The 22954-nt window shown below is 38.1% G+C and overlaps 4 protein-coding genes across 5 annotated transcripts; 3 read left to right on the top strand and 1 right to left on the bottom strand.

The window, feature by feature from the left end:
- The first annotated feature begins 631 nt into the window (after positions 1 to 631).
- LOC140779678 (aspartic proteinase-like protein 1) lies at positions 632 to 10888 on the top strand. Of its 2 annotated transcripts, none has more exons than XM_073124878.1 (10): positions 632 to 1298; positions 3531 to 3666; positions 4767 to 4999; positions 5099 to 5326; positions 5980 to 6118; positions 6191 to 6261; positions 6342 to 6441; positions 7482 to 7545; positions 7633 to 7704; positions 10543 to 10888. In XM_073124878.1, exons 1-10 carry the CDS (start codon positions 1009 to 1011, stop codon positions 10773 to 10775), a joined length of 1566 nt encoding a protein of 521 aa, XP_072980979.1. In that variant the 5' UTR covers positions 632 to 1008; the 3' UTR covers positions 10776 to 10888. The 2 variants fall into 2 exon arrangements, with proteins under 2 accessions (XP_072980979.1, XP_072980980.1); XM_073124879.1 differs by having other exon boundaries at positions 1159 to 1298; positions 4733 to 4999.
- A 2884-nt stretch (positions 10889 to 13772) lies between these two features.
- On the top strand, positions 13773 to 14937 carry LOC140778793 (heavy metal-associated isoprenylated plant protein 23-like). The gene is made up of 2 exons (XM_073123661.1): positions 13773 to 14232; positions 14322 to 14937. Exons 1-2 carry the CDS (start codon positions 14088 to 14090, stop codon positions 14618 to 14620), a joined length of 444 nt encoding a protein of 147 aa, XP_072979762.1. The 5' UTR covers positions 13773 to 14087; the 3' UTR covers positions 14621 to 14937.
- Positions 14938 to 15770: 833 nt separating this feature from the next.
- Positions 15771 to 17913, top strand: LOC140779332 (agamous-like MADS-box protein AGL66). The gene is made up of 11 exons (XM_073124357.1): positions 15771 to 15955; positions 16086 to 16139; positions 16257 to 16275; positions 16396 to 16457; positions 16605 to 16632; positions 16717 to 16778; positions 16874 to 16973; positions 17070 to 17126; positions 17222 to 17352; positions 17453 to 17618; positions 17702 to 17913. Exons 1-11 carry the CDS (start codon positions 15771 to 15773, stop codon positions 17852 to 17854), a joined length of 1017 nt encoding a protein of 338 aa, XP_072980458.1. The 3' UTR covers positions 17855 to 17913.
- A 1676-nt stretch (positions 17914 to 19589) lies between these two features.
- LOC140777052 (L-ascorbate oxidase-like) lies at positions 19590 to 22405 on the bottom strand. Its single transcript, XM_073120952.1, has 2 exons — positions 22358 to 22405; positions 19590 to 20730 (listed from the first exon to the last, which is right to left on the bottom strand). Exons 1-2 carry the CDS (start codon positions 22403 to 22405, stop codon positions 19741 to 19743), a joined length of 1038 nt encoding a protein of 345 aa, XP_072977053.1. The 3' UTR covers positions 19590 to 19740.
- Between the last annotated feature and the right edge of the window lie 549 nt (positions 22406 to 22954).

Genomic DNA, 22954 nt, shown 5'->3' with positions numbered 1-22954 from the left:
AAATTTTTTTGACTATGACAAGTCTACCAAACTTTTTAATTGTCTAATTTATTTTCAAACTTAAATATGAGACTATGTAAATTCTATCACATTAGTAAAATTTACTGATTGAATTGGACGATAACCTTCCGAGTAAAAGTTGAATTTTGAATTTAATGAATTATCTGAAAAATTATTAAGAGTTATGAAGAAAAAATTCCACATCAATTGGTGACTTATGCTTTAAAAATTGTTATATAGTGTATCAGTTTTGTTGACAAATTCGCCCTCGTTTCATGCTTAAAAAAAATAGGGAGGGCTAGATGGGTCAAAAGCTCGCAAACAAAGGCCTCACCTTCTTCCTGACACGTCGGCACTGGGTGAACCACGTGTCTCTCCCAACCAGCCCATAGGAAAAGGCAACCACGCCGCCCGCTGGGTCCCATCTCCGATAGCGAAACCTACACAGCACCGTGAAGGACCACCAATATTAACGGCTGTGATCAGCATCCTACCGTAGGGATTCCACTGCTTCGTATTCTTCCCGATCTCCCAAGATGTTCGATATTACAAAGCGATCCTTCGTAGTTGATCTATTAAGGCCAACGGCTATATATAAGGAGTTGTTTGCTGATCTTAAAATGTAGGAGGTTATTTGTAAAATTCGAAAGCTTCTCTCGTTCTTTTTCGCCGAGTTCCAGAGAGGAGAAAGAAACAAAAGAAAAGCGCTCACTCTCACTCACTCTCTCTCTTTCTCTACACGCGAAACCCCAAGCATAAGGTCTTCGAACGAAACCCTAGATCTTTCCTTCTCTCTTGCTTCAAAACCTAGCTCCAAGAGGAAGGGGTTATGAGTATCCCATTACCTTAGAGCTCGTCCTCGCCCCAGCTAGAGTTCGAGCGCTATAAGCATCGAAGGGAGGTGGGGGGGAGATCCGATCTCCTCTCTCTCTGTTGAGCTCGGCCGCCGATTCCCGGAACCCTAGATCCACTCTTTTCCGCACCGCAGACTTCGGATCTGAGGCCTTCATGGCGTCCTTGTACCATCTTGCCTTGGCGGTGATCTTGTGCTTCTTGCCGTGGAGCTCGCACTCGCTCACCTTCTCCTCGAGGCTGGTTCACCGCTTCTCCGACGAGGCACGGGACGTAGCGGCTTCTCGGGGCGTGGGAAAGTGGCCGAGCTGGAGGAGCACGGAGTACTACGAGGCATTGGTGAGGAGCGACCTACAAAGGCAGAAGCGACGCCTCGGGGGCAGGTACCAGAGGCTGTACCCTTCTGAGGGGAGTGAGACCTTCTCGCTCGGGAATGATTTCGGATGGTAGGCTGGTTCTTTCCTTTTCCTATGTTCTATTACTTTGCTTCCTTTTCTTCTTCAATTAGATCTGGTTAGCTGCTGTGAGTCCGTGTTTTGTTAATTATTGAAGTAATGAGGAGAATTGAAAGCAATGTGGTACCATCCGGAGGAATGACGATGGACAGTAGATTGTTTCTTAGAAATATTTGTTCTTTGGTGCTTATCTGTAAAATATGTCTAGGTTTTTGCGTATTGACTGCTGGGATGTCGGGGATATTTTTTGAGTTCCTCCTATCTTGTTGGCTGATTTTACCAGACTTGGCAGTTTTCAAAGACGTAGGTTTGGGGCAAATGTGATTAGCATAGTAGACGGTTCGTTACACCTAAAGCTGTTCATCTCTGTGCATATTGTTATCTTTGGTAACTTTGTGCGAATGTTAATCTGCATGTAGTTCTTTCAGCTTCTTATCCTCCTTGTAGCGACTTCAATTTTATTGGTTAGTCATAGCATGTATGTTGGGTTTGATATAGCTCAGTCATGGTGAATTATTGTCATCGTCCTTGGAGTTGGACGTGTTATTTCTTTTATTGGATTCCTCCCAAATTGTAGAAGTGTTGACTGATGTTAAATGGTGAATGCTAGATGAACTGCTGATGGTTGGAGAAGGTGTCAATTAACCTGTGTTTTTTTTCCCATAAGGCTTACTCACCCCAATTCCTGGCATTCCGTCCATCTCATAGTGTGATGTTTAGGAGGGCTGCAGTCTTCAGTTTACCATTATCTTATTGAGGTTTTCATGTTGAAGCCCTCAGAATTGAACTTTTGCTTGTTGACCCAAACATATAGGTGTGCATGCTGTTAGTTTTCATGTCCTGTCATTCTGTAAATAATAAGTCAAGTTCTTCATAAGGAATATAGCCCTCAAATGATATTTACTGGCTATATGGTACCTGTCAGGAAACCAGATCTAGCAAATCTTCTTGTGGCAAATGTGCACATGGAAGACATTAAAACTCAAGGAACATGCTAATAGTTTTGCACTTGTCATGATATAGTCATACTTTTGCAATTGTGATAAGCTCAAGGAATGATTAAAATAATATTTAATAGAATTTTTGCAGACAGTAGCAACTAACGAAACATTTGATGACGAAGTAAATGCAGGGAGAAAATAGGAAAATGAAATGGTATGTACCTACAAAGATTTGGATTCCTAGATACATTGTCTCATCCTCAAGCCCAAGCTACTTTCCGTAGACCACCACGGGAAACAGTTATTTTGTACTCACTTTTATTTTTTATTACAAACAAATATATGCAGTTATGTGTTTATGAATAAAATGTGCATTCACTAATCAGTGTGTATATACCCCCTAATTAAATTATGTATTTAAAGTATGTTGTAGTGGACTCCTAGTCATATATAGATAAATATGTATGCTAACAAGGAAGGAATAAAAATATACATATTTTTCTTCCAGTACTCCTAGATCGATATTCGCAACGCTTTGTTACCGAGGTACTGCATGGTCCTAAGATTACAATTGGTGCACAAACAGCCACATATGCTATCCTTGGTTAATCATATAAGAACTTTTGAGTACGGTAAATAATGTAAGAAAAGAAGAAAGAAGAAAAGCCGTATATATATTTCTAAAATCTTTTTAAAATTCATTGAAGAACATCATAATATTATAAATGTCATATTAAAGCTTCAATCAGATAATGCATAAGCAAGTCCATTTATTAGAAAATAGTGAAGTAATCAAAATACAAATCACAAAGATATCCAAGTGTTTAGTGTCATCTGTGTTTTAACATGTAAGGATCTGAAAGTTTTAGTTGTACAATAGAGGAAGAATAACCTAGGTCTATTAGCTCTACTTGTGTTCTGCTAATCTTTTTTTTTTACTTTCCGCTTGTTCTGCTATGTATTTAAATGAGGAAACCAAGCCAATAATGAATAATAAGCTTTCCTTTTCATTTTGTAGTATTCATTCAATTGAGGAGATGGGACACTTTGTCTGCCTAAAATTAAATTTTACTTCAATATTTAGGAAGCTTTGAATCAGTTCAATTTCTATTATTTTGAAGAAGCACATGTAGCTCCTGGTAGACTGCTTGTTTTTTAAGTATCTTAGCATCTCATAATTTGGCTATTTTGGATAGCCCTCATCTCCTTAAAAAGTGCATTCTTTTAAAGCAGCTTCTGCCTCGCTAACCCTTATGACCATGTGTTTTACTTACATGGACAGGTTGCACTACACCTGGATTGATATTGGGACACCTAATGTATCCTTTCTTGTAGCATTGGATGCTGGAAGTGACCTGCTTTGGGTCCCCTGTGATTGCATTCAATGTGCTCCATTGTCTGGCTATCATAGTAGTTTGGTATGCTGACATTTTTCTTCTTTAACTATCCACTGTTACCATTCCATCTGAACTTCTCTTCACACAGTTATTGTATTTGTTTGTATAAGCATTCATGTTAACATATGTGCAATTATGAATGTGTACCTTGTGTGCACTGATGTAAGGATAATTATACCTGCTCTTGTGCATGCCATGTGTATCTTGGAATCTGCCTTAATGCACTGTGTTGATATGCATACTCATGTTATGCATCCCTTTTGCACATGATTTTTTACATGTGATTGCATGCTTGTGCATGTAATATAGTATAGTATGACTATGCATGTTGAATAGATGGAATTGCTTTAAATGAAAAGGAGACGTATGTGAGGAAGAATAAATGCTGGCTCAACTTAGTAGTTTCTGGTAGCCTATCAATTAAACTGGAAAAAGAGGATATAATATTGTCAGACATGATTCATACAAACAATATTCTTATGCCTCCAACTCCTGGGGAGGAGTTCCGGAGGATGTTAATAGTGCTGTTCCCTCGAGAAACTTAACTATTTCCTGGGCAGATTGGAGGATAGTAGGCCTGGTTAATACTATTTTACAGTGGCAACTGTTTACAGGTGTCATGCAGGTGGTAAGCGGGTCTGGATTTGATTTTACTTGAAAGCATCTCTCTCTAATTCTGGTGTGCACATGTTGAGAACCAGAATAGAAGTTCACACAGTATCTAACCTTTTGAATTCTCCCAAAGTGCAACTCTGTTTTTTTTCGATTCTCTCCTATTATGGTTTCATCTCTTACACTTGAGCAGCTCTTTAAGGTCAATTTAGTTATAACAGAACTGTTTTTTAGTTAACTTCTAGCATAGAATTAGTGGAACTTTTTTTTTTCCTTTTCTTTTAGTGTGGAAAATGTTGCCAACTTTACATGATTATTATGCACCTAAGTGTACTCCATGTAAATGCCACTAGCCGTGTAGAATGCTTCTGTGTCGGTCTTATTAGTTGGTACATTTATCCCTAAAACAGAAATAAAGGAGGTTGTTCTAATTTGTCAGCAGTTTTAGCACTTATTTCCGATGATTGATTGGCAGGTGCTCCCTGGTATACGGAGCATCTATTATGCAGGATAAAGATCTTGGCATGTATAGCCCAACTGAATCAAGAACTAGTAGGCACCTTCCCTGCAGCCACGAAATGTGCGCATTGGGTTCAAGTTGCAAAAGTCCAAAGCAGCCTTGCCCTTATAATATCAACTACTATTCAGAAAATACATCCAGTTCAGGATCATTAGTTGAGGATATACTATACTTGGTCTCCAGTGATGGTCACAAATCAATACAGGCTTCAGTTATTGTAGGGTGAGTTATGAGCATCTATAGTCTGTTATTTTTGATTTAACTGTAGAATTTTTTCCATCATAAATACTGCATTGGAAGGTAACACAATATTGTATGCAGCTGTGGTCGGACGCAAAGTGGTGGTTATTTAGATGGTATTGCTCCAGATGGACTTCTTGGTTTAGGGTTTGGTGACATTGCAGTTCCAAGCTCCCTTGCAAGATCTGGATTGGTGCGGAATTCTTTTTCAATGTGCTTTGTTGAAGAAAATTCTGGAAGAATTTTCTTTGGGGACCAAGGGATTTCTACCCAACAATCTACTCCTTTTGTCCCTTTAAATGGAAAATAGTAAGTACTTTGATAACTAACTTGGAGCATAGTTCATTCGCATTAATGTACTTTCTTCAGGATTTATTAAAATCCATTTTCTTGGTCCATGATTGCTTGCCGACATTGCCATATTTTAAGAGTGTTTCATCTTTGATATTTTTATCATCTCAAAAGTTGCCAGCTGAGACAATGAAAAGTCCTCTTTTGGACAATAAAGCATTGCCGTGCCACATAAATCTTGCTTCGCCATTTGTGTTCTTAATGTAGATATGATATATAGGTTATTTTGAAGGATGACAGGGATCGATGGAGGATTAAAGTTATCCAATAGTTTATTGCGTTAATAAGATAGTAAATATGTTTCAGATAAACCCTTTCTAGTTTCACCCATTCATTCGAAGGTGAAGTTTCCTAAATAGTAGTTAGAGAAAGTCTTAGGATTTTATAAAAGAGATACTGGTTACTGTTGTGAGTATGTTCACAAGGATAGCATGTTTCAGTGAAATTATTTGATCAAATGCCATTACATTGGTTAGGTAGGTAAGTTTCTGTTTTGGACCTTTTTTCTGAATCACCTGACCTACCACTAAGGTTCTTTTTTTTTCCAATAGGAAAGCAGTCGTAGTTTTACTGGCTGTGGTTGGTGCTTATTTTTCTTTTGTTTGGTTTAGTGTCACTTACATTGTTGAGGTGGAGAGAGTTTGTATTGGACCCAAGTGCCTTGGAGAGATTGGGTTGCAAGCACTAGTTGATAGTGGGTCATCATTCACATTTCTTCCAGAAGATGCCTACAAAAAAGTCACTCTGGAGGTACTTTTCTATTCCCCTAACAGATCTTGGTATATCTGTCTCTAAATGTTGACTTATCTGTAACTCTTTTAGTTTGACAAACAAGTTAACGGTTCAAGGGTTGAGTATAGTGAATCTCCTTGGGATTACTGCTATAAAGCCAGGTAAACCTATCTAACTATCTGTAGTTAGTAATTTGCTGTGTCTCAGTGATCCTACTAACTGTTCTTTCTTTTGATGACAGTCCTCTTGAAATGCCTGAAGTACCAACTCTGACTCTTACTTTTGCAGTGAACAAGAGCTTTGTGGTCATTAATCCTATTTTCCCCTTTTATGGCAAGGAGGTAAGTATAAGTAGAACATTGTATTTTTAGGATAAAAAATTTAGATAGTGAAGGCTTCATGTTTCTCTGTACATGCTACTGTTAATCATACTATCACTTTCAGTTGCTTATTAAGTCTGAATATTTTGGAAATCTTTCCTGCTCTCTACGATAGGGCCTGATACTTTTGGTGAACTTACACAAATGTCTAGGGATCCCATATTTGGGATGCCTCGCAATGCCTCTTCGTTGTTATCCACATAAATAGATATGATAGTGAATGCTATCACATTTGATTAGTTTATGAGATAGAAATCAAGCTTTGAAGCTTATGTAGCTATAATCTATACTTGGTAAATCTTTTATCTGATGTTATTTCTGCACATCATATCAGCAGGCATATTGCTACTGCTATTTGAATTTGTTTGGTAATTAGTTTTTAATGCATTGTTTCAAAATATTAGAAGCTAATTAGTGGCAGTAAACACTCTTAACTTCATAGTGTGAATCTTATGAGCCCGCATGGATATGCAGATCCCCATGTTCTATTATTCTAATGTCAGGGTTCACTTGAATTGATGAATTGAAATGCTTGCAATTGTTTCCATCTTTTTGAGAAAGAAAACTATGGAAAGTTGGAAATAGTCTACCCTCACCCCAGCGATATGTTCTTTAGGTTCAACATCTATCCTCAACTTTGACTTTTTTCCAATATGCTTGAATACAACGTTCATATTTCTTGACACACAAAGTAGAAAGTAATTAACATTTCATATAGAAGGATTCATTTGTTCAATTTTCTTAATGACATGTTCGAAATGGAGCATGTTGACAGTTAACCAGGCATTACAGTAAAGTACAAAACAAAAAAAAAATCATCAAACTACTATTGGGAAATAGATATATCAGTTTGACTTTTCAGTGTAATGGAATACGCATAACACAAATGACTAAATGAGTGCTTTCAAAGTCTCCAAATTTTGAGCATGTTAGTTGGCAAGCAGTCAATATATGTTAGTGAGTTTATCGGAGAGTTAATTACCATGTTATCCCATTTGCAGGGAGAGCTTGCTGGATTTTGCTTAGCTCTACAGTCATCGGCAGAAAGTCTGGGGACCATCGGCCGTGAGCATCATTGAATTACAACTGCCCTGTACTTTTTTTTCTTTCTTTCACTTCTGTAGTAAAGTTTGCAATATTTTGTGAATGCAGAGAATTTCATGACGGGATATCATATGGTCTTTGATAGAGAAAACTTGAAGCTAGGGTGGTCACGATCTGATTGTAAGTTATCTCTTGCCTCATATTTCCTTTTGATTTACAGGGAACAGGTCTTTATTGATTTCTAGGATACTACTTATTTTATATTTCTTCTTTTGAGGATGTGTTGAGGGATTATGCATAGAACTCCCACTCCATGCTTCCCTGTTTTGCATTCTTTATTCAAAAGTGGTACCTGCTGCTAGTGCAATCACTTTTACTAGGCAGTCAAGCATAGCTGAAGCTATCTTTTGATAGTGTATTATGGTCTTCAATGTTGTAGAAGTTGCTCACAGTATGCGGTTGGGCACCCATGGCATAGCTATGCAGTCTAGCAAATAAAATATACTGAATACATGTTATCTGTATGAAGTATATATTTTATGTGAAAGTATTTTAGTTAGGAACCAATATAAGTGTACACGTACTAAATGATAAAGTAAATCATCTTGTATGAAAATAAAGAACACAACCAAGTATGATATCTGCATCAAACATGAAACCAATTATGGTTATGCCAGAGGCACATGAAAAGACTGTAATTATAGGTTTCAATACATATATTTAAACTAAAAACTAAATACTTACTTGCTGAAGACTTAAAAACATCATTGGCATGCCCCTGTATGCCATTGGCGCACCTTTAACATATTTTTAATAAAAAATATAGGATATTTAGAGATGTTTTTAGCTTGAATACATGTATTAAAACCTATAATTATAGTTTTTTATCTTTAGATTATTTTTATAAATGACCTACTTTATTAAAGATATAGCAATAGTCAAATATAAATGTTATTCAACATATAATATGATTGAATATAATCATTAATACAAATATTAATGATTGAACATTTCATAATATGATTAAATATTTTATTAATAAAATTGAACATATAATAACATTCAACACATAATATTAATTGATAATAGTTTAATAATTAAAATAAATATATAGTTGAATGTAGAATGATGGGGATGATCAAAGATTTCATTTGTCGATATAAGAATATCATGAAAATGTTGTGGTAAATACTAAAGTTGATTGATAATGATTGATGAAAATAGAAAAAAAAATGAGCTACATTCAGTATGGCTTGGCACTTACCGTGTCGAACCGACACAGGTGTGTGTGCCACTGGCACGCATCGTATCAGGTGCCATGCCACCATCGACACGGCCATCATTGTATGAAACTACAACCTACAATTAGTAATAAAATAAAAACACACTAAGTCCTTCTATGAAACACTAGAAGATGCACTCAGTGGCAATCACATTATCATGACAATGAAATGACTAAGAAAATTTGAATTAAACATGTGCATCTCATCTAAGCAAATAGTAGACTTGAGTGAGAGGAAGAAAAAATTTGGCTGAAATAAGGCCAAGGGCTTCAAATAAGGCATTTGAATAAGAATTAGGATTTTTTTTCCCCTGTTGTAATCGATCACTACCATTGTAAGTCGCATGTCCTAACTGTTTGTGTTTGTTCACACGAAACCATCACCTAGGCAGTCAATCTGCCTTTTTGGACCATATAGGTGTTATGTTGGTGGCATATGGGCTGTCACCACTGCCTAGTAAACCGCTAGAGCATCTGTGCCCCCTGCTTTTCACAACCTTGGTGCTTATCGGCCTGTTCGATTGATTCGGTCAGCACGGCATTTCTTTCTATTCTCATTTGGCATTTTATTTAGGAAGTCGCTAGAGCATCTGTGCCGCCCGCTTTTCACAACCTTGGTGCTTATCGGTCTGTTAGATTGATTTGGTCGGCATGGCATTTCTTTCTATTCTCATTTGGCATTTCATTTAGGAAGTTGCTAGAGCATTTGGGTCGCCCGCTTTTCACAACCTTGGTGCTTAACTGTCTGTTAGATTGATTCGGTCGGCATGGCATTTCTTTCTATTCTCATTTGGCATTTCATTTAATCACCTTACGAATCCGACCAAATAAAATGCTCAGTTACATTTTTAGATCGACTCTACCAGCTTTGACAAAAATATTTCTCAATATTTTGCTCTTGGTATCTATACATGCACGTATGTATGTCTTGTGAATCTGTGGACATATTGTCATTCTTTAAATTATTCAGCATCTTACACTTAATAGAAAATGGTATGTTTTAGGATTTGAGAAGTTTTTAGATTGACTCTACAAAGCATTGACCAATAATATTTCTCAATATTGTGCTCTCGGTGTACCGTTACATACATATGTATTTATTTGTTTATCCACATGACCGAGTATGATTACATGTGCACATTTTTTTTTATTACTCAGCATCTAATTTAGTCTTCCACATGAGGTGAAAAATTCTGTATTTTAGGACTCGAAGATGTTGGCATATTCTTTTTCTCCATGTTTAAAGGTATATGTGCTTCTACTTGATTGTTTGCATCATAAATAACTAGTGGAGTCCTACAAGTTGGGACAGTGATTATTCTCCTCTTAAAACTGAGGTTTACACTATATTCCCTACCATCAATTATGAATTAGGCATGGTTAGTTTGATATCAAAATGGTCGTCCTTTACAACAATCGTTCTTTGTGAATGTTGATTCCACGATTGTCTTGTCTATGGGATTGCTGGTGTAGCACAATGCCGGTCATGGCTCACCGGATCATCTCCTAGAGACGATCTGCAGAAATGGATCAATATGTGTTGGTTAGCACTTTTGTTGCCAATCGTTGTAACAATCCATGCTGTGATCAACATCCTGCTGTAATCCAGGGGGTTGAATTCAAATTTGTGGCACTCGTACTGTAGTATGTCAACGTTTGTGATCATTGGGAAAGTATGATATCAAGTTACTGCCTTTATTATTTTCCGGCTTCTCAATTCTACTTCTTGGGCACAGGTCGTGATGCAGACAGCAGCAAGAGTGTGCCTTTAACTCCACCACATAACAGGCCTGAGAATCCCTTGCCAACAAATGAGCAACAGAGCTCCCCCAGTGGACATGCTGTTTCACCAGCAGTGGCCGGAAAGGCTCCCACCTCTACCAACTCATTAGCAGCTTCCACAATGTTGGTTGAACACTTCTGTTTGTTGTTGCTACTGACTCTTTTCACTGTCATTTCTATTGGATAACAGTCTTAACAAATAAAATCTATGTATAATCTTGTAAATCTGTATCCAGTGTGTGGGTTAGAGTGGGTTCTAGTATATATCGTTTATCACTGCATTTCCGCTTTATATATATACCTTGCACGTCTCTTATAGTTCTACGTTTAGTCTTGATATTGGTTCGATACAGCGACTGCCCGTAGTGATCCATCTAGATCGAGATCTTTTTCGCGTACCAAAGTTTCATGGCGTTTAGACTGCGCTCTAATGGGTACCCTAAGGATGATTACCAGGCTTCAAGCTTCCATCTACATACATATTCTATTAATTTTAATCATGAATACCTACCGAATTTATCAATTTTTAATACTCTCGTTTTCAAATGTCCCATCACCCTACCATTAGATTATCTTTCCAAAAGAAAATTCAGTGTAGTTCTTGATAATATTTTACTTTTAAAGTCTATTCAGCTACCTTCAATCCAGAGAAACTCTAGCACACTTCAATCATATATCCACAAGTTATCATTTGCAAAGTATCTTCCCCTCGCAGCACTAACCACCCTAGTGTCAATCACATCAAATGACGTTAAGAAAAACCTGATCATTTCCCTATATATCTATAGAAGTTCCAAGCTAAACCACCAGCAGATAAGCCCTTGAGATATAGCCTTCTTTGGGATACTGTGTACAATAATTGTCCATATGCATGATTGGTGTGTAGTTGAGCCCACCACCAACCCTACTCTCTCACATTAGCCACCACATACCTCCTCTTTAGAAAAGAAAAGGCTACTCTTCTTTTCTCCTTTCATTTGATTCACTTCATTGTAAACACTACCTATTGATAAACAGTCAGATACAGATCCCATAGTTGTTTGTTCATGGTGATGAAGATGTAAATAATACAAGAGAAAAGGTTACCCTTTTTTTGAAGTCATTTCATCTTACTCACTACCTGTTGAGAACAGTAAGATACGATTTCTATTGTTGTTTGTGCATGATGGTGAAGATGTAAATATATTACCCCAACAACAGCATTAGTGCTCCCTTTTCTATATATAAATTTGATAACTAAGCTAATTAAAGCCACGATAAGCTTAAATTATGCATATATGATGCTTTAGTGAAAAGTTTGTTCAATATCAATTCTAATTTCTAGTATAAAATTAAATTTATCATCTCATGAGTTAATATAATTCAACCTTTAAACTACAATAATGATCATTTGCCACATTCTGGCAAGAAGTCCTTGTTCTGCCTTTGCTCCCCACCTTCAGCCTTTCTCTACTTTCTCTTTTACTCATTTAATTGGATGTGGACTGGTTTAAGAATTTTAAGCTTTCCAACTTACTGATACAAATGTTTAGTCCCAAGACTCGTCCTGTTGGATTGGTTTCAAAAACTCATTTGAGTGAGGATTAATCACAAAGACAGCTAATATATTGATTTAAAATAGCTTCGTATCCGCAACCTATCACGAGTATTTATTTATCTATTCTTCTGACAGTGTCCATGACTCGTGACTAGAGAAAAAAGAAGGAATATATGAGTTGACTCTCTCTTCTTCTTCTTCTTCTTCTTCTTCTTCTTTTTGATGCAATTCTTTTCCTTACGGACTAAGTTTCGATTGCAAGAAGGAACAAAGGTTTGGAGTAGATGCAAGCTACATAGCATCCAAAAGAATAAACTTTCAGCATGGAGTTCGAAAGAGACCAAAATCAAAGCAAAAAGTTTGCAACATTATATTCCTTAACCATTAGCAGGATGTATCTTTCTACCTACATCCAGCTTTCCTCCTCACCTTTAAGAATCTTCTAGTCGGTCAGAAGTCGGCAACGCATTCACGCATGGTTGTATGGAAAAATAGCATTTCTCTTCTCTCCATGATCAATTCCTGCTAAACGTTACTACTCTACCTCCATAGGCCGGGTTGCTTTGATATCTTTTAACAGTCCATAAGATCCGTGCATTAATGTGGTGCAACAAGTACAATTACATCGATCTTAGGCTCTATGTTCCCTGTAAATAAATGATCATGCCTAATATTCTGAAACAAGTAGGGTTAAGAAGTAAGAACATTCTTGAAGTACAACAGATGCCATAATACTTCATAAAAGCAGCTAGCTTAAAGTACAAGAGCATCCCTTTCGGTATAAGAAAATATATGACAATTCTTGCTTCAGAAAAATGGGAAAGAAAAGTAGGCTTGATGTTAACGCCCAAGTCCATTCAACCTTTATTAAGAACCACATGGCATAAAACTAGAACTCTAATTTAGCTGCCAACCTGCTTATTGACCACCAAGCAATGCAGATATTGTTCATATAATGAAGGCAGGACATGCGTCACAAGTACCCACAGTCCACGACAATTAAAACTGTGTGCTAAGAGAAGTCATCTGCTAAATATTTGTCAAAGAGAGCAAGAGGAACAAACAAAATACTTTGTGGTATTGGTATTCCATTAAACATGGCTTAGCCTAATATCACTCATTTTGTAGTTTCGTAACAAGCAATCCAAGGCGATGTTGCAATCAAACGGAAACAACTAAGTAAAACCCGGTGAACTACTAATGAGACGTGTCGCGTCGCTATTTGCTCGCCACGCCACGTGGACTCTTAAGAAGTGCAACATGGTAGGAGGCACCACCTCTGTCCTCCTCAGTGAGTTCTTGCAAGTGACAAGTGGTATTCTCTTTTTCTATCTTATTAGTTTATGTTTTTAGTTTCTCTTTCTCTTCCGAGTCTAGATAGCTTTCTTGCAACTCAAGGACTTTTACTTTTCTACGCCCCCACACACAAAACGACTTGATATAATAATACACAGGAGGGGCGAGGGGACCCAACAAATTAAAAGGAGCACACGAGTAATTAATTAGGGTGTGTTCTTTTGTCCATCTTTCATTACTTTATTGGCATTGGGTGGCTAAAGTTTTCTTTTTGGGTTTGCTCATGCCTTTCGGAGGCCTATATAAGAATGGGTTTAGGTGAAGCAAAAGAGAAGTGTGTGAAGAGCTGGGACTGAGAGCCATTGTGATGTGGGGAAGGTATCTTAGGAAACTTCTCACATGCAGTTACTAAGCAAGAACCCACATCAACAAAGACATCTGTGTAAATCCGTAGTCTTCTCTTCTCTTCTCCTCCTCCAAGTTCTCCTCTAACCATAGCCTTTGTGATTTGGCTGGCTATTTCAAGGAAGAGTTGGCTGTGGTCCTGTTCATCAAATTAAATTCAAATTCCAGACACCCCCACCTCAAGACTTCATTGCATTGTTGCTCTATTCTTCTACCTCACAAGCTTTGCACTAGTCGTGGAGCTAAAACGAGGCCGGCACCATGGGAGGCATCCTACACTACTTTGGCTTGGCCGGTGGCCACAAGTACAAGAAGAGGAAGCAGTTGCAAACAGTGGAGCTCAAGGTCAGGATGGACTGCGATGGCTGTGAACTTAAAGTCAAGAAAGCCCTCTCCAAAATGAAAGGTTAGCTAGCTAGCTAGCTACTTACTTACCTCACAAGTACTTCAACTTCTCTTCTTAATTTACTGATACAATCCTGTGGGCTTTGTTAGGAGTTCATTCGGTGGACATCAATAGGAAGCAGCACAGGGTAACAGTGACCGGTTTGGTTGAGGAGAAGAAGGTCCTAAAGAAGGTTCAATCCACAGGGAAGAAGGCAGAGAGGTGGCCTTACATCCCTTACAACTTGGTCTCCCAACCTTATGCTGCCCAGGCCTATGACAAGAAGGCACCTCCTGGCTATGTGAGGAATGTGGAGGCCATGAACTTCTCCAACCAAGTACCCAGACAAGAGGACCAGTTAACTAACTTGTTCAGTGATGACAACCCTAATGCCTGCTCCATTATGTGAAGTTACCTACCTATAATTAAATCAAAGACATATATCATTAGTTGGTCTTAGAGATCTATCTAGCTAGGTTTGGCCATGTCCTGTTCTCTCTTTCTCTTTACTAGGGACATGTGTTAGTACACAGGGACACAGAGTCTATTGAGTCTTAGGGTGGTATCAGTCTTGTGACCATATGGGAGAATATATGAGGGTGTGTGGGTTGTCAATTGTCACGGAGACATGGCATATGTATTAATGGAATTTTATCTCTCTACTTTGTTGTCCATTGGAGCTCAAGGATGCAGCTTTCCTTTCGCTAGATATCATTGGGTTTTTCCTTGTTAAATATGAAAAAGTTATACATTGGTTGTCGAAAATTTTATTGGTAGATGTGCATGGAGTCCTATTCACATGTCTTGGAGATTTAACATATGGATATGTAAAGGGAAACAGAGGACAAGAAAAGTGCTGCTGTCTGGTAAACCGAACTTGAGACCAGAAAAGGGATCCAGGTGTCCTTATAACACACGGGAATTTAAAAAGTTATATTGTAGTTTACTCCTCTTACTAGTGGATATCATATATAAATCCCTCAATCTAAACGTTGCATGATAACGTGATTTCTCTGGCAAAAGATATCTTTTCTATAAATGCTAATTAACAGAGTCGAATTATGACAGTATCGGCCCAACTCGAACTTTTTTGGCCCGTGAAGTAAGTTTCCCTTCTTGGTCGTAAGGAGTTCCAATTACCAGGCAGGTTGTAGAGAATTCATTACACCCCCCTCCATGCCACGTAGACAACGCGGACATAGAATCCATCCGTACGGGCAGGGAAACTTTAAGATCCTCTCGGATCAAATACATGCTCATCATCTCTCCACGTGTCGCGACCGGGATAGAGAAGCAAACGCGTAGTTGTTCGTGGCCTTGGAGCCAAACTCGGTGGACCCACCAACTCCTAAAACCAATTCCCTCCCGGAATTGCAGCTTCTAAAATCCCTCTCGTTCTTCCTCTCTCCTCATTCCTCGCATCCCCTCCTCCTCAAAATCCATCTCATCTCATCTCTCTCTTTCTCTCTCTTAACATTTCTTTTTTCCTCGTGTCTCCATTTTTAAACTTTTACCCTTCTTAGGTTAATCTCCTCGTCCTTGATACCTTTTCTTGGATCATGGGGCGAGTCAAGCTACAAATAAAGAGGATAGAGAACAACACTAATCGCCAAGTGACCTTCTCCAAGCGTCGCAATGGCCTCATCAAGAAAGCCTACGAGCTCTCCGTCCTCTGCGACATCGACATCGCTCTTATCATGTTCTCTCCCTCCGGAAGGCTTAGTCATTTCTCCGGCCGGCGGAGGTGTTACCAGTTGAAACGCCCTAATTGTTTCTTTCAGTAGCAAACCTAAAGTTGATAAAAGGTTTTCTTTTTTTTCTTCTCTTTAACCTTTCCTTCTCTGATATAGTTGTTGCTTGGTTTTTTTTTATAGGATAGAGGATGTGCTCGCTAGATACATAAATCTTCCAGAGCATGATAGAGGAGGGTATGGGAGCTGATTTCTTTTGTCATCAATTTTTGTTTTTTTCTTTTAGGTTATAATTTGATTGAGTTGTACATTTTAATACTACTTCTCTCTTTTGATTGTCTTTTTGGGGTGCAGAGTTCTCCAAAATAGAGAAGTAAGATGCTTCTTTTATTTTTATTTTTATTTTTATTTTTGGCACGTAAAAATGCAGAATTTGATTATTTTTTTTTAAAAAAAAGCACGAGATTGATCATTATTTGCATGCAACGTGCAGTATTTGATAAGAACGCTTAAGCAGCTCAAGTGTGAGAGCGACATGGCTGCCCAACTGACCAAGTTTGTAATTATTCCACAGCATAATCTCATATTGCTTCTTTCTTCTTCTTCTTCTTCTTCTTCTTTTCCTTTCTCATTGTACCATTTGTTATCTTGGCAATATATTTACTACGTCCTTTTTGCCTCACATATGATGTTTTTATTCAGCCCTGGCGTTGTTAACTCCAATATAGAGGTAAAAAGGTTTACTATTGTTTTTTTTTCTTTTTCTTGGCTGCCCATTATAAGTTCACAAGCTCTTTAATATTATTATATCCAGGAGCTTCATCAAGAGATTAATAGATATCAACAACAGCTTCAGCTCTCAGAGGAACGCCTAAGGTTTGTGACTTTCCGCAGATGGTGACCAATATATTGAATCCTGTAGCTAAATTTCTAGTGTCTTCTTTTTTATATGTTTACTTGAATTGGACCAGATTTTTTGAGCCAGACCAACTAAGCGTGACATCTATGAGTGAGGTTGAATCGTGTGAGAAGTTCCTCATGGAGGCTTTGACTCGTGTGACAGAAAGAAAGGTTGGTCTATAACTATAAGCACTACTCATTACATAAACATTAAATTTAATTAAATGCAATTAATTTAAAAAATTTCACCTCAATGCTTCAATGCAGAAGTATTTGCTGAGTAATCACATTTCATCGTATGACCCCTCGACCTCAGGCATGCAGGTGGTTTTATATCTCATGATCTTAATAGTATATATATATATATACTACACATTGAATACGTGGCACGTTCTCATTGATTGGCAATCGTGTGGTAGATGTACCTGCAGCCGCATCAAGAAGGTATGGCAAACGTATTTGGGAATGATATGGCACAGTGGTTCCCGGAGGGGCCATCAAATCCCAGCCATCAGATCTTCGTCGGATCCGACCCGTTAATGTCCCTGAGGTAAATCCAACGGCCAAGATTGACGGGCGGATGTTTATTCCATAAGATAGTGGAGATTTATTGGATTTAATGTGCTTAGATTGTGGTTTTGATGCGGTAGGGATCACGGGATATACGATACGATCTCGCAGGGCACGGGAATACCCGTGGACCCGAGAGTAGCAGGATGTCACGTCACCGATGAGAATGACACGTGGCACCAGGCGTATAATTCTACCGAGCTGCTTTCTGCTCTCATCCCATCCACACCTTTCCCGATGATTCAGGTATGGGATAGTATCTCCACCGTCTAATCTAATAGCTAGCCAAGGGCATGGGGGTTCCCTTAAGAAGTGTGATGATGTGGCAGCACCAAATGGGTCCCGCGGACTTGCCACCTATGATGCCACGTGAGCAGGAGGGTGGCCCACCTAGTGGCTCGCAGGTGCCGAAGGAGGAGGACGGTACGCACGCGACGGGATATGAGGGGAATCAGCTGACGGTCAATGTAGGCTGCCGTTGAACCACCACCGGAGTACATGCAGCACTGCATGTGTGAACGAAATTTATTTTATTTTCCTCTTTTCTTTCCCCTTTTTTTTTTCTTTTGTTGAGAGAGAGAGAGAAGAGAAAAAAAAAAAAGAGTATATCGGCAAAATGTTCATTACAATATATTATTTAGAATAAAAAACATTTGAAGACACATACTTGTATGGTTGGATTAATATATAATACGTGCATAAGTGAAGTTAATGCAGCCCAACCCAAATACGAGTTGTTCTATAAGCAGTGATGCAAGCTCATAAAAGAGTTAAAGATACAACCCAGCCCAATAGGAACTAAATTAGCTAGACTATTGTAGAATCTTCTATCAAGAAAAGAAAATTACTTACAGATGAATGATACAGCGATGTGATGTAAACTTCCGAAGACCATCACCTTTTTTGTGCCATCATGCCATCATGGTCATTACCGCCGCCCGCCGCCACCAATTCCTCCGTCCCATCCACAGCACGAGTTCCTCCTCTGTCCCGTCTAAGCTTTCTTTCCCCACCTCCTCCCCTGACCTTTTCCTCTGGTTCCTCCCAAAGCTCTCTAATGGCGGGATTGGAGCAGAGAGGAGGGAAGATGGTGAAGGAGTAGGTGGGGGGCATTGAACGAGCTCACTAGAGGATTGGTTCACTGTCCAATACACCGTCTTCTCAACTCCTATTTAAGCCTCTGACGCTATCAATATTTCCCTTTACTCCAGGCCGTGCCTTTGGATGGCGACTCTTGGCTATCGCGGGCTCTGTCCGTCGCTTGCCTTCTTTTCTTCTGCGAAGATTTAACCAAGCTCGCATTCTAAAGTTGTCATTTTAAGCTTTCCCGTTTATCAAATATTATAGTGAAAATCATAGTTGATAAGTATAAATATGGAGTTTCTTCTCAGTCTGAGTAATTGATAGGAATCAGTTGCCATATCTGAGGTAGGATTGCAGCGAGTAGAAATAAGTGTGCCAAAATTTAGTAAACTTTAATTCCACCTTCCTTCTCCTGTCGATGGAAATCCGTTAAATCCACTAGTTTCTGTAAATAAGCGAGGCATGGTCCAAACTCCGAAGGGAGTAGCAGACTCTAATATGTTATGACTGATTTAAAAGCTCCCTAAGGGGGCAAATTTGTCTAATATTCTTTGAGTATTTTTAATTATTCTTAAAAGAGTGTAATATAAATTTTTAACCCATTCGTTCAAGTTAGAGAGGTTTTTCTCTTCTAACATTTTTGGGTTTCAACGAGAGAGAAAGAAAAACGGAAGAGAGTTTAGGTTTGAATTTTTTTGAATTAGAGAAAAATTATTAGTGCTCAAGGTTTTAAATATGATCATCTTGCTTGGTTATATAGGAGATGGTATCATTTTTTTTATTTGGTGATGAATCTTTTCTTATTTTTATAATCTCCATAGAGGTAATCTCAAATACTCCTATTTGTAAGCTTTCTCTTATTGATAGTGTATATGATTGCTCGTAAACTATATGGATGTAAACCGGATTTAAGTGAACCACGTAAATCTTATATTGTGATGGTGTGGTGCTCTTTTATTATTATTCTCTACTAATTAATATGTATTGAGGATAAATTTTAAATATTTATTTGAAATTAGTTTGTTCATGATATTATGACAAATCTAATCTAACTAGGTTGATGATCAAAATGTCCCATTCTTTTTTCACATAACTTTCTTCACATAATCAATATTTAATAAATACAGCCGAAAGTAGGTTGAAGATGAAATAGGTCTTATTCTTTCTTCACATAATCAATCGTTTAACAAATAAAGCCAAAATACAGTGAAATGAAATACAATTAAACATATAAATTCTTTATTTTTTGAGATTAAAAAAAATTAAAGAAAAACATGTATCTATCTTAGTGTCCTTTGGAAGAACCACAGCCCATGATCGAGTCAGGCAGCCTTCCAACCTTGTCCACGCCTTCTTCAAATGCAATCCCCATGCCCATAAAGAAATGTGGCTCGATGTGACAATGGAAAGCCCAAACCCCAGGGTTATCTGCTCGAAATCTTAAAGCCGTCCAACCCAAGGGATGCATCACAACCGTGTTCTTCATAATTGGGTCCTTCAAATTGTAACCTTTTGGGTGCAACTCCGGATCAAACTTGCCAATCCCGTAGCCCAGCACCCAGAAGTCATGTCCATGCAGGTGCCACGGGTGCGCCTCACTCTTGTTGTTGAGCGCCATTGCATTTTGCAGTATAATATCCACAGTAGAGTTGAACTCGAGTCTGTAGATCGAGTTGCTCCTCGTTGCATTCGGGTTCTTGGGCGGAAGGCCTATGTCGTAGCTCTTGTAATCGTACGTATCCGGGGGTGGCATTTGGTCGAACACATTGCGTAGTCTTTGTTTAAGAGCTACGAGATAGGGAGTATGTGGGAGATCAAACGAGACGTTGTTGACAGACCACCTGGTCCGACCATCGACTTTGTTTTGGGTGTTGAGCAGAATGATCGAACGGTCGGAAGTGGGTGGGGGAATCTCGATGTACTCGGGATGGGATCGTGTGGCTATGCTTTGCTGGAAACGGTCCATGGTGTCGTTCCACATGGGACCAGCAGGGGGGAGTGTTGTGGGCAGCTTACGGGGGTGGTTCGGGTAGTAGTTAAGGACGGCGGTGGCGGTAGGCGTACCGGGCTCCCGGGCGACGACGTTGACGGCGGCCCAGTAGTTCCGGGAGGGATCTTGGTTTGCTGTGAGGAGAACGGAGTAGGTCTCGCCGGAGTAGATGTAGAGGTTTTTGACGACGAAGGGGTCCACGTAGTGGCCATCGGCTTCCACTACGGTCAATTCATGACCCTGCAATCGGTAAAAGCAAATGATTAAATTCAGCCCTCTTATTTGCTTTTAATAACATTTTGGAGTTATTTGATCGGAATAAAACAGGTGTTTTTAAAAGAAAAAGGCTCAATTTGTCAACAAGGAAATTGAGGGGAAAAGGGCTTCATTTAAGAAACTCGAGTGGCGATCAAGTCAAACTACGCGTTGGACGATGATTCAAAGGAAACTACAAATGGGACCCCTCAATATGAAATCAAACTAAACTATCTAGTGCATATTATTCTTTTCTTAAATGTCTATCTTTTTTTAAAAAAAAAATTAGGGCATAATATGATTGACTTCATCGATTTTTCTCCTATTTCAACACGTAGTCCACCTACTCCCGGACATTTCTCCAAAATTAGTTTCCACTTGCCAATAACCCCTCAATAATCCTTTAATCCATCGTTGAAATCGTGGCGAGCTTCGAAGATTTACTTTTCTTAATACTGTCAGAGCTTCATATGAATTTAAATATTTAGAGTATCAGGAAATTTCATGGAAGTGTCCGTTAGAGTAGCACCAATTAAATGTGAATATTATGCATGTGCATGTCTTCAAATACATTTCTATACTCCTATCTAACTAAATTAACTTTACGATTGATTGATATATTTAAACTTTAAAATCCTCGAGATGAAACCCGTGCCTTAATTAATGATCCCTTCACCTTGTCTTCCAAATACTGCGAACAAAACTAGTAATTTATTTCGCTGTTATGTAAAGCTAGTTGTCTCTACTAAGATGTAGCTGTATGTTTTCAAATATATATCATTGACTAATATAATATGCATGTGTTTATTGGAGTTGTTAGCATGATAGCATCGCGTTACCTTGAAGGTAGGGAAATCTAGATATATTAATAAGTTTTAATTAATCTATACAACTATGAAACGTGGGCTGCAGATAAAAATATTATTTCAGGGCTGCGTAAAGTATCTTATAAAATATCACCGCTAAGGATATATTAGTGTTTGTAATTTCGATACTATAAATAACTATATCTACTGTGTGCTATCTTCTCCCATGTCAGAAGTTAATGCATCAATAAACCTGAATACCAAAGCAAGCATCGGAGAAATATATTCCTCTAAATAATCTCTCATGTAGATGATTCTAAACTTGATATGTATATATATATACTCAAAGTATATATTATTTACACAGTTATTTTAATAATTCAATAGATAAAAGATAAATATTTTTAACTAAGAAATCTGAAAATTAGTCAATGATTTTCTACGAAGGACATGCATGCATACGTACAAAAAAAAATCATGCTTGAATTTAGAGGATGCGCAAAACTCATAGCCGTTCATTTTAAAAATAATTTATTTTATTTTAGTCATTCAATTTTAAAATAATTTTTTAAAATTTTAAAAATAATTCTATTTTAGTTCAAGTCTCTTCTCCCTTTTCAACTTTTTGTCTTTCCAGAAAGCAGTTGTAATGCAATTCACGAGGGTTGGTTGGTAACGCGATATGACATATGCTATTATATAAGTTTACTATTTTTATCATTAGAAATGTAGTCAAATAAGTTTCATTGTGGAAGACTATGTCTATGCTCGCACCTCGCAGGAAGGTACAAGGAGAACAATCCGTTAGTTTAGTTTGATTTCATATTGCATGACATTCACATATGACTTACGATGGGCAGTTCAATTTCATGGCTAATTGTTTTAGTTGGATCTGACATGTTCAAACGCCACCAAAAATGAAAGAAAGAAATTTCTTAAACAAAAGTGCTTGGATTGGATCTGGCATATTCAAACGCGTGGGTGGATTTGAATTGATCAATTAGAGTAGTTGGAGGAGTAGGACCTCAATTTATCCTATCCTCTGGGAAGGTATGAACTCGAGGACCAGTAGTAATAGCCGATTTTGACTGGTTATATGGGAATTTGTTCCGATATTAACTTATTTTAATCACAAGATGCATGATTGTTTTTCTTACACTAACATGCATGTCACTGGCTACCCCGAATATCTCCGGATATCACGTAATCTCCCGCGATGTAGGCTATTTAAATAGTGAGCAATGATTTGATACTAACGGATTAGTTATAAAAATAATTTTCATCTATCATTTTAGTAATAATAAATATGAATTAGTATTCACCTACCCGGTCGTAGGACTATTTCTATTGGGATGGGAGGGAGCATGATTGATCCTATTTGACCCACACGCAGAGCAGGTACTGACTGACTCGTTCTTTTATTTTTTCCCCCAGACCCCAGTCTATGT

The sequence above is a fragment of the Typha angustifolia genome, chromosome 15, assembly GCF_048772165.1.
Source record: "Typha angustifolia cultivar Huaian chromosome 15, ASM4877216v1, whole genome shotgun sequence".
Classification (NCBI taxonomy): domain Eukaryota; kingdom Viridiplantae; phylum Streptophyta; class Magnoliopsida; order Poales; family Typhaceae; genus Typha; species Typha angustifolia.
This window is presented reverse-complemented; position numbering and strand designations above follow the sequence as displayed.

Coding starts and splice junctions, on each gene's coding strand:
- LOC140779678 (XM_073124878.1), top strand. CDS start 1,009: ATGGCGTCCTTGTACCATCTTGCCTTGGCGGTGATCTTGTGCTTCTTG. Junction 3,667..4,766: donor CTGGCTATCATAGTAGTTTG/GTATGCTGACAT, acceptor TCTATTATGCAG/GATAAAGATCTTGGCATGTA. Junction 6,119..6,190: donor ACAAAAAAGTCACTCTGGAG/GTACTTTTCTAT, acceptor TAACTCTTTTAG/TTTGACAAACAAGTTAACGG.
- LOC140778793 (XM_073123661.1), top strand. CDS start 14,088: ATGGGAGGCATCCTACACTACTTTGGCTTGGCCGGTGGCCACAAGTAC. Junction 14,233..14,321: donor AGCCCTCTCCAAAATGAAAG/GTTAGCTAGCTA, acceptor GGGCTTTGTTAG/GAGTTCATTCGGTGGACATC.
- LOC140779332 (XM_073124357.1), top strand. CDS start 15,771: ATGGGGCGAGTCAAGCTACAAATAAAGAGGATAGAGAACAACACTAAT. Junction 16,779..16,873: donor CTCTCAGAGGAACGCCTAAG/GTTTGTGACTTT, acceptor GAATTGGACCAG/ATTTTTTGAGCCAGACCAAC. Junction 17,127..17,221: donor CCTCGACCTCAGGCATGCAG/GTGGTTTTATAT, acceptor ATCGTGTGGTAG/ATGTACCTGCAGCCGCATCA.
- LOC140777052 (XM_073120952.1), bottom strand. CDS start 22,405: ATGTCAGATCCAACTAAAACAATTAGCCATGAAATTGAACTGCCCATC. Junction 20,731..22,357: donor ATGAAATTGAACTGCCCATC/GTAAGTCATATG, acceptor TGTTATTAAAAG/CAAATAAGAGGGCTGAATTT.